Source organism: Procambarus clarkii, chromosome 46 (assembly GCF_040958095.1).
Source record: "Procambarus clarkii isolate CNS0578487 chromosome 46, FALCON_Pclarkii_2.0, whole genome shotgun sequence".
NCBI lineage: Eukaryota > Metazoa > Arthropoda > Malacostraca > Decapoda > Cambaridae > Procambarus > Procambarus clarkii.
This window is the reverse complement of record NC_091195.1, coordinates 30,006,370-30,025,271: the sequence shown is the minus strand read 5'-3', so window position 1 is coordinate 30,025,271 and position 18,902 is coordinate 30,006,370. Positions and strand designations below refer to the sequence as shown.

Genomic DNA, 18,902 nt, shown 5'->3' with positions numbered 1-18,902 from the left:
CTCCAAGCCTCTGACCATGCCAACACTCACATGCAAACACTATTTTATGATTATATTACATTGACTTACCACCTGAAGACGGTTATTGTGTCATAAAAACCTTCTTCGAGTACCTTAATTCTGTTATAGAGTGTGGCTTCATGTTGTCATATGACAGCGGGCCGTGGAGGAAAAAATATTTGACTGAGCGAACCTGTCATACAGTGACGGGCCGGCCACAGCCCCGGGAGACACCTGTCTACCGTCTTCTACACCTGTCTACACCCGTCTACACGTGTCTATACTTGTCTACGCCACCACCTCTGTCGTCCACACCTGCCTACACCTGAGACATGACACTCCAAGCAATAAAATGGCAGGATAAGAAGCTACTGGTCCTTGATCAGCTGCTGCTGCCCATGGAGTCCAAGTACATCACCGTCACCAGTGTTGACGAGGGCTGGCAGGTCATCAACAAGATGCAGGTAGGCCTACCTAGGCCTATACGGGCCGCTTATGGTTATGGGGTCCCAGGCTGCCCTCACCACTCAGGTATGGGGTCCCAGGCTGCCCTCACCACTCTGGTATGGGGTCCCAGGCTGCCCTCACTACACTCAGGTATGGGGTCCCAGGCTGCCCTCACCACTCATGTATGGGGTCCCAGGCTGCCCTCACCATTCAGGTATGGGGTCCCAGGCTGCCCTCACCACTCAGGTATGGGGTCCCAGGCTGCCCTCACCACTCAGGTATGGGGTCCCAGGCTGCCCTCACCACACTCAGAGATGGGGTCCCAGGCTGTCCTCACCACTCAGGTATGGGGTCCCAGGCTGCCCTCACTACACTCAGGTATGGGGTCCCAGGCTGTCCTCACCACTCAGGTATGGGGTCCCAGGCTGCCCTCACTACACTCAGGTATGGGGTCCCAGGCTGCCCTCACTACTCGGGTATGGGGTCCCAGGCTGCCCTCATCACTCTGGTATGGGGTCCCAGGCTGCCCTCACCACTCTGGTATGGGGTCCCAGGCTGCCCTCACTACACTCAGGTATGGGGTCCCAGGCTGCCCTCACCACTCTGGTATGGGGTCCCAGGCTGCCCTCACTACACTCAGGTATGGGGTCCCAGGCTGCCCTCACCACTCTGGTATGGGGTCCCAGGCTGCCCTCACCACACTCAGGTATGGGGTCCCAGGCTGCCCTCACCACTCAGGTATGGGGTCCCAGGCTGCCCTCACCACACTCAGGTATAGGGTCCCAGGCTGCCCTCACCACTCAGGTATGGGGTCCCAGGCTGCCCTCACCACTCAGGTATGGGGTCCCAGGCTGCCCTCACCACTCAGGTATGGGGTCCCAGGCTGCCCTCGCCACTCTGATATGGGGTCCCAGGCTGCCCTCACTACACAGGTATGGGGTCCCAGGCTGCCCTCACCACTCAGGTATGGGGTCCCAGGCTGCCCTCACCACACTCAGGTATGGGGTCCCAGGCTGCCCTCACCACACTCAGGTATGGGGTCCCAGGCTGCCCTCACCACTCTGGTATGGGGTCCCAGGCTGCCCTCACTACACTCAGGTATGGGGTCCCAGGCTGCCCTCACCACTCAGGTATGGGGTCCCAGGCTGCCCTCACCACACTCAGGTATGGGGTTCCAGGCTGCCCTCACCACACTCAGGTATGGGCTGGGACCGGGGTCCCAGGCTGCCCTCACCACACTCAGGTATGGGGTCCCAGGCTGCCCTCACCACACTCAGGTATGGGCTGGGACTGGGGTCCCAGACTGCCCCGGTTCGTCTAATTACCCAAAGCTACCCGAATTTACTCAAAGGTACCCAAACCTTCCTAGCACTACGTAAGTAATGAAGAAATATGATATATTTACTCAGTATATTGTTGGTGTTGAATGTAGAACATGAAAAAACATATTTTTACTCTGAAATAGTATAAATTTATAACAAAATTAGACGAAACCAAGTGGCATGAGAGGTCCTTAGGTTAGGAAGGAACCCATAGGAAGTCGATGATCTAAGTGACAATGTTGTGGAGCGACTTATCCAAGATGAACAAATTATTCAAGATATATTGTTGGCTAGAGGTTATATTAAGTTATGTTTGGATATGTTAGGTTTAGTTCAGTTTTAGTTTTTAGTTATCATAAGAAAAGCTAAACTTTCATATTATGAGACTAGATTCAAAGAAGCACAAGGCAACATGAAAAGCACATGGAATACCATCTCTAATATCCTAGGAACTAAACAACACTCCCACAACCAAATAACACTCTAAGGATGGCTATACACCCTCAACTGATTTAGAAATGGCAAATGAATTTAATAGCTTCTTTTCATCGGTTGGTGCTAACCTTGCCAGTAAAATCCCACAGACCCAGACACACATCAACACACATCTCTCAGGCAGCTATCCAAACTCTCTTCTCCTTTCACCAGTCAGCCTGACAGATGTACATACATTCTTTGTACATTCTTGTACAGCCACTAGTACGCTTAGCGTTTCGGGCACTCACTAAAAACCAAAGCTGGGAACATTAGTGAAATCCCATCCATTGTATACAAGAGCGCCTCCCATGCCCTTACACCACCCATAGCTCTGCTATTCAACAAATCATTAGTGCCATACCTTACCTGATATCCTTAATAAAACAAGAGTAATGCCAGTTCATAGAAGGAGGTAATCTGGCAGACATAAACAACTATAGACCAATATCGAACCTACCCATACTATCAAAAATATTTGAAAAAATTATCTACAAACAGCTCTACTCCTATCTCGTAAAAATTCGACATACTCAGCCCCTGTCAGTATGGCTTCTGCTCCCAAAAGAGTACCAATGATGCAATTATTAGTCTCCTTGATATAATTTATTCAGCCCTTGACAAAAATGAGTTTCCGATTGGACTCTTCATTAACCTGAGAAAGGCCTTTGATACTGTTAATCACAATTACCTCTTACATAAACTCCATCATTATGGAATCCGAGGCCATGCACTGGACTATATCCAATCCTATCTTAGTGATAGATTCCGTTGTGTAGCCATCAATGATATAACCTCTCCCACTCTACCAATAACCATTGGAGAGTCACAGGGTAGCATTTTGGGACCTCTCCTATTTCTTAAATACATCAATGATCTGCCTTTATGTCACTAACATTCTGAAACCTATATTGTTTGCTGATGATACTACCCTCATCTACTCTTAACTCCAACCCACATACACTAAATAATGTTGTTAATAATGAACTAAAAAAAGTCCACTTATGGATGTCAACCAACAAACTAACACTTAACATAGAAAAGATCTACTACATCTTATTTGGAAGCAAATCAACAAATGCAATTCAGCTTCAGATAGACAATGTTAACATTAGTAGTAAAAATGATGGAAAGTTTCTTGGCCTATTCCTAGACAAGAGACTCAACTTCAGCACCACATACAACACATAACTAAGAAAGTCTCTAAAACAGTTGGTATACTCTCCAAAATCAGATGCTATGTACCTAACTCTGCTCTCATCTCACTATATTATGTACTAATCTATCTCTATCTTAATTATGGTATCTGTGCATGGGGTTCAACCACTGCAAACCACCTCAGGTCCATCATCACCCAGCAAAAATCTGCTATCAGAATAATAACAAATTCTGCTTTCAGACAGCACTCAGCCCCCTTGTTTAACTCCCTAAACATGCTAAACATAATCTCACTCCACTTATTCTCTTGTATCAACTACATTTACAAAACCCTGTTCTTAAATGCAAATCCTGCTCTGAAACTCTCCCTGGACACATGTAATAGGACCCATTATCACTACACCAGAAATAAATCTCTCTCTGATATCCCCAAAGTCAAACTTAATCTGTGCAAACACTCTATGCAAATAAAGGGACCTAGTCTATGGAACTCACTCCCTAATGAATTGAAAAGCTGTCCAACTTTTGCATCATTCAAAAACAAAACTAAAAAGTACCTAATTTCATCTGTATAGTTTTCTACCTTGTTGCTTTAAAATTGCACTGTGTCTAGTGCTACCCAATCTCCCAATCTTCATGTACCCATTCCAAACAACTTTACCATTTTGATCATTGCTGTCTTCTATGTGCTTTCAATTTGCTGTATGGTGCCTATTAATCTTCGTTTAAATTACCAATCAAGCTGTCAGTGCAATTAATCAGAGCTTTAATATACCTACTAATCTCTCTCATTTCATTTTTTTTTCTTTCTTGCAATGTATCTGTTATTTTATTAATTCTGCTAGAATTTATCTACTTAAAATTATCTGTTAGATTAAATTAAGGACCTACCCAAAATGCTGCGCATACTAGTGGCTTTACAAGATTGTAAATTACCATGCTATGTATTCTCACAAACCCAATGTACCTATTTGTATATAAATAAATATATAAATAAATAAATAATAAATAAATAAATAAAAGTTAGGTAAGGTTAGGTTTGGGTAGGTTGATTAGGTTAGGTAGGTACTGGAGGCTCATATGCCAGCAAACATTGTCGCTTGGACCGTTGACTTGCTTTGGCGTCACCATCTTCTTATTTTCGTCTAATTTCGTTATAAAATGATACTTTTTCAGAGTAAAAATATGTTTTTCATGTTCTACATTCAGCACCAACATTATAATGAATAAATGTTATATTTATTCATTACTAACATAATGCTAGGAAGCTTTGTGAGGCTTTGAGTAATTTTGGGTAGCTTTGGGTAATTAGACAGACCCGGCTGCCCTCCCCACTCAGGTATTGGGTCCCAGGTTGCCTTCACCACACTCGGGTATGGGGTCCCAGGCTGCCCTCTCCACACCCGGTTATGGGGTCCTGGGGGCTTGTTTACAAATAATAGTATAAAATGGGAATACCACTTAGAGGAGTTAGGCTAGTAAGCCAAGCCCCCTAGGAATTAGTCCCAAAAATTCTATATAAAAAAGGTCCGCTGTCTAGTTGCAGATTGTGCAACTGTGCGTACTAGTGGCTTTAGGCATAGTACTGTATCTCTCTTCTCCTTTCACCAGTCAGCCCGACAGATGTTGTGTCCATCGTTCACTTACTATATACCAAAGCTGGGAACATAAGTAAAATACCATCTATGGTATATAAGAGTGCCTCCCATGCCCTTGTGCCACCTATAGCTCTGCTTTTCAACAAAGCTCTAGTATGCCATAGTGTTAACCATAACTACCTCTTACTTGAACTCCACCGTTACGGAATCCGAGGCCTTGCCCTGAACTATATTCGATCCTATCTTAGTGACAGATACGAATATATAGCCATCAATGAGATAACCTCTCACTCTACCATTTTTTTTTATTTATACTGTATATACAAGAGTTATGTATTTCTTTTGTTGTTCAGTGTTTCCAAGGTGTTGCAGAGTTTTAACATTCCTATCAGGAACCTGAAGATGCATCATGTTTTGCAACATTGTCTGAACACATCATATTACCCTTCCTAGGTGTCTTCTGGTCTGTCATCCTGAACTTTGGGAAATCCTTCATATTTCTGAAAGGAGTAAAATTTTATTTTAAAATTTTTGTTGAATGAAATATTTCCCTTATGATTTTTTTTTAAGTGACATGTACCGGGATGTTGAAAATTTTGGTCACAAATGTTTTTCTAAATGCTTGCGTGTTTACCTACTATTTACCTACCTACCTATTATATCTTCATAGAATGTATACTGATGCTGTGGTGATTGTTGTGGAGTCATTTTACCAAACAATACTGTAAATAATTTTTTCAAGCCCCTAGTGTCTGGAGAGAGGGGACCTGGACCTAGTAACCGCTCATACTTTTCCTCCACTAATTATTTTCTCTATTTTGTCCTCCACAGGGTATTAGTACTAGTCTCAGGACACTTTAGGAAAGTTGTTGTTGTACATGAACTAAAATTAATTTAATTCTGTTTATTTGGAAGAGTTGTGATATGAATCAAGAGGGAATGAATAATAATAATAATAATAATAATAATAATTTTTTATTTTTTCTGGGGGGAGCCCCGTCGGCTCCCCGGAGCTTTCCCAGGCTGATATGCTAATGTCAGACTTTGGCATCAGTCATGTGTATGGAGTTCTTAGGCCTACCGGGTACCACGGCCAGAACCGGGCCCCCTCAGAGAGGCAAGGGGAGCAATGGCCTATAGAAACCCCCATATGGTTGGAAGCATTCTATGTCTGCCATCGACCGGAACAGGCACCCAGAAAGGTAAGCGCCTCAAAACAAACCCCTATTCTGGTTAAAATTGCTACCAAAAGCCGAACTAGTGGATAGAACTCCCCAACAGAAAACAAGCAAACTAGTGTGACGTCACACGTCGCCGCGCCGCTGTCTGTGCAGCTTCCCCCCTCCCTGGGAGGGGGAAGGGGGAGCCCCAGACCCTCCACGCTGGCTACCCACACCTCAGTTCTTGAGGCTGATGCTATAGGCGAAGGTCGTGTGCTCTGGCTCCGGTGTCGCTGCAGCACTGTGCTTTGCGTGTGGTGTTTGTTTTTGTGGGTGCGAGAGGAGAGCCAGGAGTTATCTTCAGTACTCGGGCTGCATGCGCCTAGGGCTGCCTTCCCTAGGTGCCCCGTAAGTACTGCCCTTGGGGCTTGGGGCCACCTGCCACAGGCTCCTCGGGGTCTGCCTCTGCTGGTCTGTTTTACCTTTTCAGTTTTTCGGCCGCCTGTTGGGCACTTGGGTGTTCTGTTCTCCCTTGTTACTGGCCAGGTAAGAGGCAGTTTGCATTGGTAGGGGCGCAGGGTGCTGCTCAGCTTGTATTCCCGACATAGCGGCTGGCTCTGTTCTTTGGGGTTCGCTGTCCTCTTGCGGGGTTTTGTTTTTCTTTTTCTTTTTGTCTGGTGTGGGGTTCTGCCCTATTATTCCACTGATGTTTGCCCTTCCACGGTTCTCCTCAGTGGCTCCCCCCCTGCTAGGTTCCCGTGAGTGTACACGTCCCTGGGGTACAGCTATAGAAGTTCGCTTGGTAGTTTTGGGCGCCGGTTAGCAGCGCCCTGCCTGGGACTACCTGAGCGCGAGTCCTCTTAAGTAAACGCTCAGGACCCTGGGAATTCCCTAGGGGGCGCATGGGTCCGATGGATGTGACCCCGGAGTCCCCGCTCGCCGTGTGCGAGTTTGAAGTTTGCTCGGTCCCCTTGTCTCAGGGTGACCCTCATTGTTTTTGCCTCTGCAACCCTGCCTGTTGGGTCGGTGATACTTTCGACCCTGAGTCCTGTGAGTGATTACCTAAGTGTAATTACCTAAGTGTAGTTACAGGATGAGAGCTACGCTCGTGGTGTCCCGTCTCCCCAACACTCTTTGTCATATAATGCTTTGAAATTACTGACGGTTTTGGCTTCCACTACCCTCTCACTTAACTCGTTCCAACCGTCTACCACTCTGTTTACAAAAGTGAATTTCCGTATATTTCTCTGGCAGCTTTGTTTCGTTAGTTGAAATCTATGACCTCTTGTTCTTGAAGCTCCCGGTCTCAGGAATTCTTCCCTATCAATTTTATCGATTCCTGTTACTATTTTGAACGTAGTGATCATATCGCCTCTTTTTCTTCTATCTTCTAGTTATTGCATATTTAATGCCTCTAACCTCTCCTTTGATTGTTGCCGCCGAAGGCGGCTAGTTTATTGTGCACCCCATACTCATCCTGTGAGTGGTAGCGCAAAAGCATTACAGAGGGCACAAAAGGTCTTTATCAGACCTCATCTTAGATTATTACATAAACAATTTCTTCAATCCTTCACACCTCTCCTCGTAGCTCTTGTCCTTCAGTTCTGGGAGCCACTTAGTGGCATGTTGTTGCACCTTTTCCAGTTTGTTGATGTGCTTCTTAAACCTTACACTGCTCAGGGGTCCTGGGGACATTTACACCACTGTGCGCAAGAAAAAAAAAATTCAAAAATTTGTTTTCGTCTTCTAAACATGTTAATTTGTGTCCCCTGAGCACGGGAAAAATAAAAAAATAAATCGTAGGTGACATATTTTGGGCGCAATTGACCGAGGAAGTCTGGCAAAAAGTGGGCGTTGACAGAGTGGTCGTCAGACCCGGTCAGCGTCACCCGCGCTGACAGATGGGAATTGCCACAAAGATATTATTACCTAATTGTTTCAATGTCTCCGATTGATTTTTTCTTAGTTTTTTTGCAGTAATATTATTCAATAGTGTGTATTGTAATATATTTATATAATAAAAGTGGTGAATAATCGCTATACTGAAAAGTATGATGTGCATATTAGTGATTCAATTATTATGTTTATAAAACAATAAACATATTGTTTTGCTGCTATTACACTCTATACACAGGTTATATATAAGTATCTGCATGTTTTGATCACCATAACGAACCACTAAGTTGGTATTGAGAGTCGAAAAGCAACGAAGAGTTACCGCCACACACCAGCCAGCCACTTGCTACCACTCCCTCAACACACGCACTAAACTTTCTTCCCCAATAATACCATTTGTGGTGTTATTACACTATATACAGACGTTATATATAAGTATGTATATATTTTGTTCACCACAACTGTACAGCTAAGCTGATATAGTTAGTTCAGGCACTAAGAGTCGTCGCGATACACAGATGGCGGCTGGTGGCTCCCTCACTCTTTCAAGGTCACACGCACTAAACTTTCTACCCCAACAATACTGATTGCAGTGTTATTACCCTATATACACATATTATATATAAATATCTACATGTTTTATGCACCGTAACTGTACACCTAAGCTTGTAGTGCGCCCAAAGAGCATAGTGGCCACCCTCTAAACAGCTAGACAAATCGTGCAGACGACGTCACCTCCGTCACCGATATGGCTCCTCCCAGCATAATCCTTTTGCTGTTATTACACTAATACACACATTATATATAAGTATCTACATTTGTGTTCACCATAGAGAACCACTGACCTGGTATGGTGAATGCAAACAATAACAGCTAGCCACACAGTCAGTAAACGATGCTGTCTCCCTCCATCTCTCAGCATCACTCCTCTCACAGCGCTAATTATTACAAATCCTGCTATTATCACAACCCTGGTTATTTATATCACAGTCATGGGTCATCTGTAATATTGTCATCGCTAAATAATAACAATTATATATTTATTTTGACATTTTTCGGCGATGCTGTGGTCACAAACTGAACAGCAATGCTGTTCGCTCATGCTGCGTGCGCCGGCCTTGGTTGCTCCAACAGTACTGTGCCTCTCACACCTGAGAATATTGCCCACGATTTTTTTTTTAAATGGCATCTGTTTACAAGAGCCCTGAGGAAGCTACTGTGAACCCCGTGTAGCCGCGGGCCATTTGAATCAGGCCTGGCACCCTATGGCGTATATATACGCCATGCGCACCATGGGACATGTTACTCAGGGCGTATATATACGCCATGCGCAGTTTAAGGGTTAAGATATGGGCACCATACAACCGCTTCATATTCCAGCTTTGGTCTAATAAAAGTCGTGAACAATTTCTTTAATATTTCTCCATCCATGTATTTAAAAGCAATTCTGAGGTTAGAAAGTGTAGCATAGGCTCCTCGTACAATGTTCTTAATGTGGCCCTCAGGTGACAGTTTTCTATCTAGAACCACCCCTAGTTCCTTTTCTTTGTCAGAATTCTTTAAATATTTCTCACATAATTTATAGGTTGTGTGGGGTCTATGTTCTCCAATTCCACTTTCCATAACATGGCATTTATTCACATTAAATTCCATTTGCCAAGTGTTGCTCCATATACTTATTTTGTCCAGGTCTTCTTAAAGGGCATGACAATCATCGAGGTTTCTTATCTTCCTTATTATCTTAGCATCATCAGCAAACATGTTCGTGTAATTCTGTATTCCCACTGGTAGATTGTTTATGTAGACAATGAACATTACAATGAACATCTTTATGCGGGATATTCAAACCCCTGTAAATATAACTGATATAAACACGAGCGCACTAAAATTTGGAAAAAGAAATTGAAAACATGCCCATGCACTCGGCCCCAGGTCCAGACTCATGGAATTCAATATTTATAAAGAAATGCAAAGTGCCGGTAGCACAGGCACTCAGTATAGTGTGGAGGAAGAGCTTGGACACGGGGGAGATACCAGATGCACTTAAAGTAGCAGACATAGCCCCTCTACACAAGGGAGGGAGCAAAGCATTGGCAAAAAATTATAGACCAGTTGTACTAACATCGCACATCATAAAAGTATTTGAGAGAGTGATTAGGAGTCAGGTCACCAATTTCATGGAGACCAATGACCTTCACAACCCAGGCCAACATGGATTTCGAGTGGGAAGATTGTGCCTCTCACAGCTACTTGAGCACTACGACAAAGTCACTGAGGCATTAGAAGAAAACAGAATGCTGATGTGATATACACGGACTTCGCAAAGGCTTTCGATAAATGTGACCATGGCGTGATAGCACACAAAATGAAGTTAATGGGAATAACCGGTAAAGTAGGACGCTGGATACTCAGTTTTCTGTCAAACAGGACTCGGCGAGTAATGGTCAAATATATAAAATCTAGTCCAAGTGCAGTGAAAAGCTCTGTACCGCAGGGTACAGTCCTTGCACCGCTGCTTTTCCTTATTCTCATATCAGATATAGACAAAAATACAAGTCACAGCTTCGTATCATCCTTTGCAGATGACACAAAAATCAGTATGAAAATTACCTCGACTGAGGACATTGAAAAACTTCAAGCTGATATTAATAAAGTTTTCGACTGGGCATCAGAAAATAACATGATGTTTAACAGTGATAAATTCCGGGTACTCAGGTACGGTAAAAATGAGGACCTTAAACATAATACAGAGTACAAAACACAATCAAATGTACCCATAGTAGGAAAACAGCATGTAAAGGATTTGGGAATAATAATGTCTGACGACCTAACGTTTAAGGAGCATAATCAAGCAAATATTGCGACAGCCAGAAAAATGATAGGATGGATTACGAGAACATTCAAATCCAGGGATCCCATCACAATGGTTGTACTCTTCAAGTCACTTGTGTTGTCCCGTCTTGAGTACTGCTCAGTACTCACTTCCCCCTTCAAAGCAGGAGAGATTGCTGAAATAGAGGGAATACAGAGAACATATACGGCACGCATAGACGCAATAAAGCACCTAAATTATTGGGATCGTCTCAAAGCCCTCCAAATGTACTCACTAGAAAGAAGACGAGAGAGATATCAAATAATATACACCTGGAAGATACTGGAGGGCCAAGTACCAAATCTACACAGTAAAATAACAACGTACTGGAGTGAACGATATGGAAGAAAATGTAGAATAGAACCAGTGAACTCTCAGAACTCTCATAAGTCAAGCCTGTCCTCGGGCCGGGCTTGGGGAGTAGAAGAACTCCCAGAACCCCATCAACCAGGTATCAACCAGGTAACCAGGTACCGGTGCAAGAACTGAACCTTGTGGTACTCCACTCGTGACACTCCTCCAGTCCGATACCTTGTCTCTGATTACGGCCCTCATTTTTCTGTCAGGAAATTTTTCATCGATGTTAGTAGCTTACCTGTCACTCCTCCAATATGTTCCAGTTTCCAGAACAACCTCTTATGGGGAACTCTGTCGAAAGCCTTTTTTAGGTCCAGATAGATGCAGTCAACCCAACCATCTCTTTCCTGTAAAATCTGTGGCTCGATCATAAAAACTGAGTAAGTTCGTTACACAGGATCTTCCAGATCGAAAACCATACTGTCTATCTGATATTATGTCGTTTTCCTCCAGGTGTTCTACCCATTTAGTTTTAATTATTTTTTCCAATATTTTGACTATTACACTTGTCAATGATACAGGTCTATAATTAAGGGGGTCTTCCCTGCTTCCACTTTTGTAGATTAGAACTACGTTAGCCTTTTTCCACACATCAGCTACAACTCCTGCACACAGGGATGCCTGAAAAATCAGTTGAAGTGGAATGCTGAGCCCCAGTGCACATTCTCTCAGAACCCTTGGTGAAACTCCATCCGGACCAACTGCTTTGTTCTTACTTAGCTCCTTGAGCTCCTAGCTCCTTTTTCCACTTCGTCTCTAGACACCTCTATATGCTGTATGTTGTTCTCTGGAATTCATATTGTGTCTGGTTCCCTAAAGATTTCATTTTGTACAAATACACTTTGGAACTTTTCATTTAATGTTTCACACATTTCCTTTTCATTTTCCGTGAATCTGCTTGGGCTCTGGCTCATAGGCGTTCTTCGCCCTTTTGTCCCCTTCTGTTTGAGGAGTCAGCCGTGGGGCAGTTTATTTAGGCTGCATTGTCGGCTTGTCGTCTGATGTCAGACTTGTTGGTTTTCCGGGGGTTCCAGGGTGGGTCTTCCCGGAAGGGTCGTGTCAGGGCCCGGGGTTCCTCTCGTCGTAGTAGGCCACTGGTGTCAGGTTCGAGTTCGGCTCCTACTACGGACCCTCCCTCGTCTGGACGGCACGGTGTTCGCTCTGTGCGGGGTTCTGGGTCTCGTAAGGGGCACTGGCCCTTTCGCGGTTTGCCCTATTGACAGGGCGATGGGGGGGGGGGTGACTTGCGCTGTTCGCCCTCGCCTGGTCCCACGATTCGTGGGCGTTTCGGGTCGTGTCTGTCGGCCTGCGGTGGCGTTGGGTGGCCCCCCCTTGGGGGGGTCGGGGCTGGCAGGGCAGGTTTCTTCCCCTGCGCTCTGTTGGGTCGTTTTGTAGTGGGTTCGCTTGGGTGTTGTCGAAATGACGTCGTCCCTCAGATGGGTTTCCCGTCTGTTTCCGGTCCCGAAACGGGACTGTGTGGACCTGCGGTTCATTCTGGACTTGTCCCACCTGAACCCCTGGGTTCATTGCCCCTCCTTTCGTATGACTACGCTATCTCAGGTTCAGCTCCTCTTGGAGCCAGGCGCTTGGATGGTGTCCCTGGACCTCTGGGACGCTTATTGGCATGTCCCGATTCATCCACGGTTCAGGGACTGGCTCGGTTTTGTTGTGGGGCGTCTGAGTTACCGCTTTCGTTGTCTCCCGTTCGGGTTGAACCTGGCACCTCGCGTGTTCACGCGCCTTACACGGGTTGTGGTAGCCCGTTTGCATCTCCTAGGTGTTCGGGTGTTGGCCTACCTCGACGACTGGCTGGTTTGGGCTCCCAGCCGGTCAGCTTGCTTGCTAGCCAGGGATTTGGTTCTTTCCCAGCTCGCCAGGTTCAGGTTCTTGGTGATCTGGAGGAAGTCCCATCTGGTCCCCTCTTAGGTTCGGACTTGGATGGGTCTTGTTTGGGACTCTCGGACCGCCTCCTTGTCTCTCCCTCCGGAGTCTCTCCTGCGGCTGCGGTCCCGCCTTCGTCTGTTTCTGGTGGGCCCTCGGGTCACCCGGCGGTTGCTCGAGGGGCTGTGCGGGAGCCTGAACTTCGCGATGGTGGTCTACCCACCGGGTCGGGTTTGGCTTTGTCGGCTGTTCTGGTTCCTTCGGGGTCACCCCTTCCGCCTCTCGCGATCGCAGTGTTCGACCCCGGGGGTCTTGCGTCGGCTGCTGCCTCTCCGGCTTCCTCTTCGGGTTTTTCGGGGTTCAGTGCCTTGGCGCCTACCCAAGCCCTTGCTCGATGTGTACATGGATACGTCGTCTCTCGACTGGGGTTTTGTGACCAGTGCTCATCAGGCCGGCCAGGGGCGTGGTGAGCCCGTCCTTCCGTCGAGCTCACAGCACGGTGCGGAAGTTCGCGGCAGTGTGGTTTGCTCTTTGGAGGATTCGGGTGGCCCGCGGATCGACGATTCGGCTCCATTCGGACTGCTCTCCGGTGGTTCATTGCCTGAACCGCGGGGGTTCGATGCGGTCCTTGTCTCTTTGGGGTTGGTCGCTTCGGGTGACTCGTCTGCTGAGTTCTCGGGGTTTGGCTCTCCTGGCGGTTCATGTACAGGGAGTGTCCAACGTCTTGGCCGACGCCCTGTCTCGCTTCGTTCCCCTCTCCACGGAGTGGACGGTCGACGATTTGTCCTTCCGTTGGCTTTGACAGACGTTCGGGCGCCCCGAGGTGGACCTCTTCCTGTGTATGTGGCGCCCTTCCCCGATCGCGAGCCCGTCGGGGTCGATGCCTTTCGGCTAGACTGGTTGAGGTGGGGGTTCCTGTACCTCTTTCCCCCGGTTCGGCTGTTGCTCCAGGTCCTGACTCGCTTGGAGACTTACCAGGGGAGAGTTGTCCTTCTGGCCCCTTGGTGCCCGGCCCAGCCTTGGTTTCAGGCGCTGCTTGCTCGGTGTCCGAACCCGAGGGTTTTCACGCGGCTCCGCCTCTTTCAGCAGATTGGGCCGGTGCGTCACGTGGCTAGTTCGATCTTCTCCTTGAGTCTTCGCGTATGGGTTTTTTGACTCAAGTTTATCATCCCTATGGTGATCAGGTGGCCTCCTTGTTGGTGTCCCACCTGAGGGCTTCTTCTCGGTGGCAGTATGAAGTTTCCTGGTAGTCCTTCTGTTTCTTTTTGCGTCTTCGTCGTGTTAGTTCATTGTCTGTTAGGGTGGTCTTGTCCTTTCTCTCATGGTTGTTTCAGGACCGTCATCTTATGCCTAACACTGTCGCCTTGTATCGTGCGGCGCTGGCAGAAATGCTGCAGCTTGCCTTTGGTATCGATGTTACGTCTGTGCCGTTTCACAAGGTGTTTCGTGCCTTGTTTCACCTCCAGCCTGCTCATGCGCTGCCCGAGCCGTCCTGGTCTTTGGACCGAGTGCTTGCTTACCTTTCGTCTCCTCATTTCGTTGTGGCCCCTTCGGTCCGGGACTGTTTCTCCAAGGCTCTTTTCTTGTTGGCATTAGCCTCTGGGGTTCGGGTAGGGAAGCTTCATGCTCTCCTCTGGCGCACGGGTTTCTGCACTTTTGGTCGTGGAGATTACTGTACTGTATATTGTTCGCTTGCAGCCGTCTCCTTTTCTGGCAAAGAATGAGACTGCTGCGTTCCGGAGGGGTCCGTGGGTGGTTAATGCTTGGTTGGTCAGGCTGGGGGTGCATCATGTTTTGTGTCCGGTTGTGGCGCTTCGCCGTTATTTGTGCACCACGGCTTCTGTGTCCGGGGACGCGCGTTGGGTTGATCCGGTTTCCCTTCTTCCCTGTTCGCGGGTTCGGGTCTCCCAGGTTGTCCGCAGAGTTATCAAGTCCAGCCAGCCTGCGGTCTATCCCCGTGCCCATGACGTCCGTAAGTTCGCGGCTCTTGCTGCTGTCTTTGGGAATATGTCTTGGTCTGATATTCGGACTCGGGGTTTTTGGAGGTCGAACAGGGTCCTGGCTGCTCGTTACCTGGTGAATGTCCCTGGGCCTCGTCGGGCCTGTGTTGCTTTGGGTCGGCTGTTGCAGCCAGTTGTCTCGGCTTTGAGTTAAGGAGTGAGTGACGACCACCTCCCTGGTAAGTCCCTCTTTTTCCGTCTGTGGATAGTTAGCTCCGGGGAGCCGACGGGGTTCCCCCCCCAGAAAGCCAGCGTTGAATGTAATGAAACGCCATTTTCTGGGCGAGTCCCGTAGGCTCTCCGGCATTCCTCCCTCCCTCTGGTCGGCTTTTTTTTTTTTGCGTTTTTGACATCCAGCCTCAAGAACTGAGGTGTGGTTAGCCGGCGTGGAGGGTCTGGGGCTCCCCCTTCCCCCTCCCGGGGGAAGGGGGAAGCTGCGCAGACAGCGGCGCGGCAACGTGTGACGTCACACTAGTTTGCTTCTTTTCTGTTGGGGAGTTCTATCCACTAGTTCGGCTTTTAGTAGCAATTTTAACCAGAATAGGGGTTTGTTTTGAGGCGCTTACCTTTCTGGGTGCCTATTCCGGTCGATGGCAAACATAGAATGCTTCCAACCACACGGGGGTTTAGGCCATTGCTCCCCTTGCCTCTCTGAGGGGGCCCGGTTCTGGCCGTGGTCCCTGGTAGGCCTAAGAACTTCATACCCATGACTGATGCCAAAGTCTGACATTAGCATATCGGCCTTGGAAAGCTCTGGGGAGCCTCCGGGACTCGCCCAGAAAATGGTGTTTCATTACATTCAGCGCTGATTATTTATTTATTTATTTATATATATACAAGAAGGTACATTGGGTTTGTGAGAATAAATAGCATAGTATTTACAATCTTGTAAAGCCACTAGTACGCGCAGCGTTTCGGGCAGGTCTTTAATCTAACAGATAATATTAAGTAGGTAAATTCTAGCAGAATTAATAAAATAACAGATACATTGCAAGAAAAAAATAAGATGAGAGCGATTAGTAAATATATTAATGCACATTGGTATATTAAAGCTCTGATAAATAATAAAAGATAAAGATAAATAATAATAATAATTTATTTGCAAGAAAGTACAATGGGTTGGTGAGATTATATAAGCCTGGTATTTTTACAATCATGCAAAGCCACTAACATGCCTAGCATTTCGGGCAGGTCCTTACTCTAACATATCAGGTAAGATAAAAAGGTACATTGTAGCAAGGTTTTATATCAACCAATAACTACAATATAAGTCGACAGAGGTGATTACACTGGTAAGAATATGTCTTAAGTAATAATATTGAGGAAGTGGGTAATACAAGATACAGTGCGAGTTTAAAGCATAAGGTAGGAAACTTTGAGGAGGAATTTAGGTACTTTTTGGTTTTACTTTTGAATAGATAAGACAAATAAGATAATGTTTATTAAGGTAAAAGTACATACATTCAAAATAAGTTATAGTATGGAATACAGAGAACATATACGGCGCGCATAGACGAGATAAAGCACCTAAATTATTGGGATCGTCTCAAAGCTCTTCAAATGTACTCACTAGAAAGGAGACGAGAGAGATACCAAATAATATACACATGGAAAATACTGGAGGGACAGGTCCCAAATCTACACAGTAAAATAACAACATACTGGAGTGAACGACATGGAAGAAAATGCAGAATAGAACCAGTGAAGAGCAGAGGTGCCATAGGCACAATCAGAGAACACTGTATGAACATCAGAGGTTCACGGTTGTTCAACGTCCTACCAGCGAGCATCAGAAATATTGCAGGAACAACTGTGGACATCTTCAAGAGGAAACTAGATTGTTTCCTTCAAGGAGTGCCAGACCAACCGGGCTGTAGTGGGTATGTGGGCCTGCGGGCCGCTCCAAGCAACAGCCTGGTGGACCAAACTCTCACAAGTCAAGTCTGACCCCGGGCCGGGCTTGGAGAGTAGAAGAACTCCCAGAACCCCATCAACCAGGTAAGCATTGAAATATAATTAACAATATCACACTCTTCAGACACCCCTGGCGTCCGATTTTTTCTCGAGTCCGAGCGTCGGACTGTGCTGGCGTCCGATAAAAAAATATTTGTACAAAATTCATTTATTATCCGATCAACTTCGGGATTAGATAATAACGATCCACAGACAGTTCACTGTTTCCCCTGACTAGGTACTACTTGTTCCCACTGAAACAAATCTTGCATTCAGGACTGCAAGACTGTGACCACTGCAAGTGACCTTGCTGGTCACTCCAGGTGTACTGACTTGTCGACCAAGGTACCCCACACATTACTTCTGAGGAATACAAATTTTATAGTAAGGAGGAAACTATACAGGTGTCGGTAAGATCACAGCCTTCCATCAAGGAACAGAAAATGGGGTTGGGTACACTCAACAAATGGCGTTGACGTTGACATCGTCACATCCCTGGAATACAACCTGCCAAATCATTTAACAACCAGGTACCCCATTCACTGCTGGGTGAACAGAGGTGTACAGTTAAAGAGTGGCGCCTAGTCAATCCTCCCCAGCCAGAATATGAACTCGGGCCAAATTATCCGTGAAGCGCGGGTGTCTTACCCCTGTGCCATGGGGGGCTGCTAACAAATGTTAGCAATGCAGGGAGGACAGGAACCATGTGTACTGTACCTCAAATGTTAGCAATGCAGGGAAGACAGGAACTATTTGTACTGTACCTCAAATGTTAGCAATGCAGGGAGGACAGGAACTATTTGTACTGTACCTCAAATGTTAGCAATGCAGGGAGGACAGGAACCATGTGTACTGTACCTCAAATGTTAGCAATGCAGGGAGGACAGGAACTATTTGTACTGTACCTCAAATGTTAGCAATGCAGGGAGGACAGGAACTATTTGTACTGTACCTCAAATGTTAGCAATGCAGGGAGGACAGGAACCATGTGTACTGTACCTCATTTGTTAGTAATTTGTGATATAAACTTGTCAAGCATGCACAACATGCACAATGCAGCTTGTGAGCTGTGGGATTGATGCATATTCCAGTATGTAATATTTATAGGTATTTAGTATTGACTATTCTAGTTTCACTCTGGTTTCTTTCACAGGTCCGAGGAGCTCCTGCAATTGCAATCGTAGGTTGCCTGAGTCTTGCTACTGAATTAATCAATTCATCATTCACTGATAAAGAGGAAGTGTTTAAAGCCATATCTGAAAAGCTGGAGTATCTAGTAACAGCACGACCCACTGCAGTTAACATGAAGAAAGCTGCTGATGAACTGACAGCTATCAGCAAAAAATTATGTGAAGATAGTATTACTGTTGCAGATATGATCGAACTGTGAGTACCATATCAAACTATTTCTGCAGTAGTAGGCATTTAATGGTTTTAATTTCAGTTTAATTCTAATAAAAATGCATGTCATTTTAAAGAATACGTGAAAATGCTGTCTGGTGTTAAGGGGCCCGGTGCTTGTGTACCAAAACTTCCTCAAACACACACAATTTTTTGTGAATAATATCTTCATGATAAATGCTCCAACTTTTCCTGATGGATCAATATCATACCATGAACAGAAAAAAGTTAAAAAAAAAATAGAAAAAAAATTCACAATTTCAAATTAGCTTAAAAATATTCAAATGTCACCAATTGTTATTTTATTAACTATTGTCTCAGAATGGCATATAACGTTGATGTTCCTAAGGAAATAATTCCTTTGAGAGTATAGTTTACTGTAA

At 45.9% G+C, this 18,902-nt stretch overlaps 1 protein-coding gene across 1 annotated transcript; it reads left to right on the top strand.

Moving 5' to 3' along the window:
- Positions 1 to 172: 172 nt before the first annotated feature.
- Positions 173 to 18,523, top strand: LOC138350524 (methylthioribose-1-phosphate isomerase-like). Its single transcript, XM_069301533.1, has 2 exons — positions 173 to 464; positions 18,272 to 18,523. Exons 1-2 carry the CDS (start codon positions 333 to 335, stop codon positions 18,506 to 18,508), a joined length of 369 nt encoding a protein of 122 aa, XP_069157634.1. The 5' UTR covers positions 173 to 332; the 3' UTR covers positions 18,509 to 18,523.
- Positions 18,524 to 18,902: the final 379 nt, after the last annotated feature.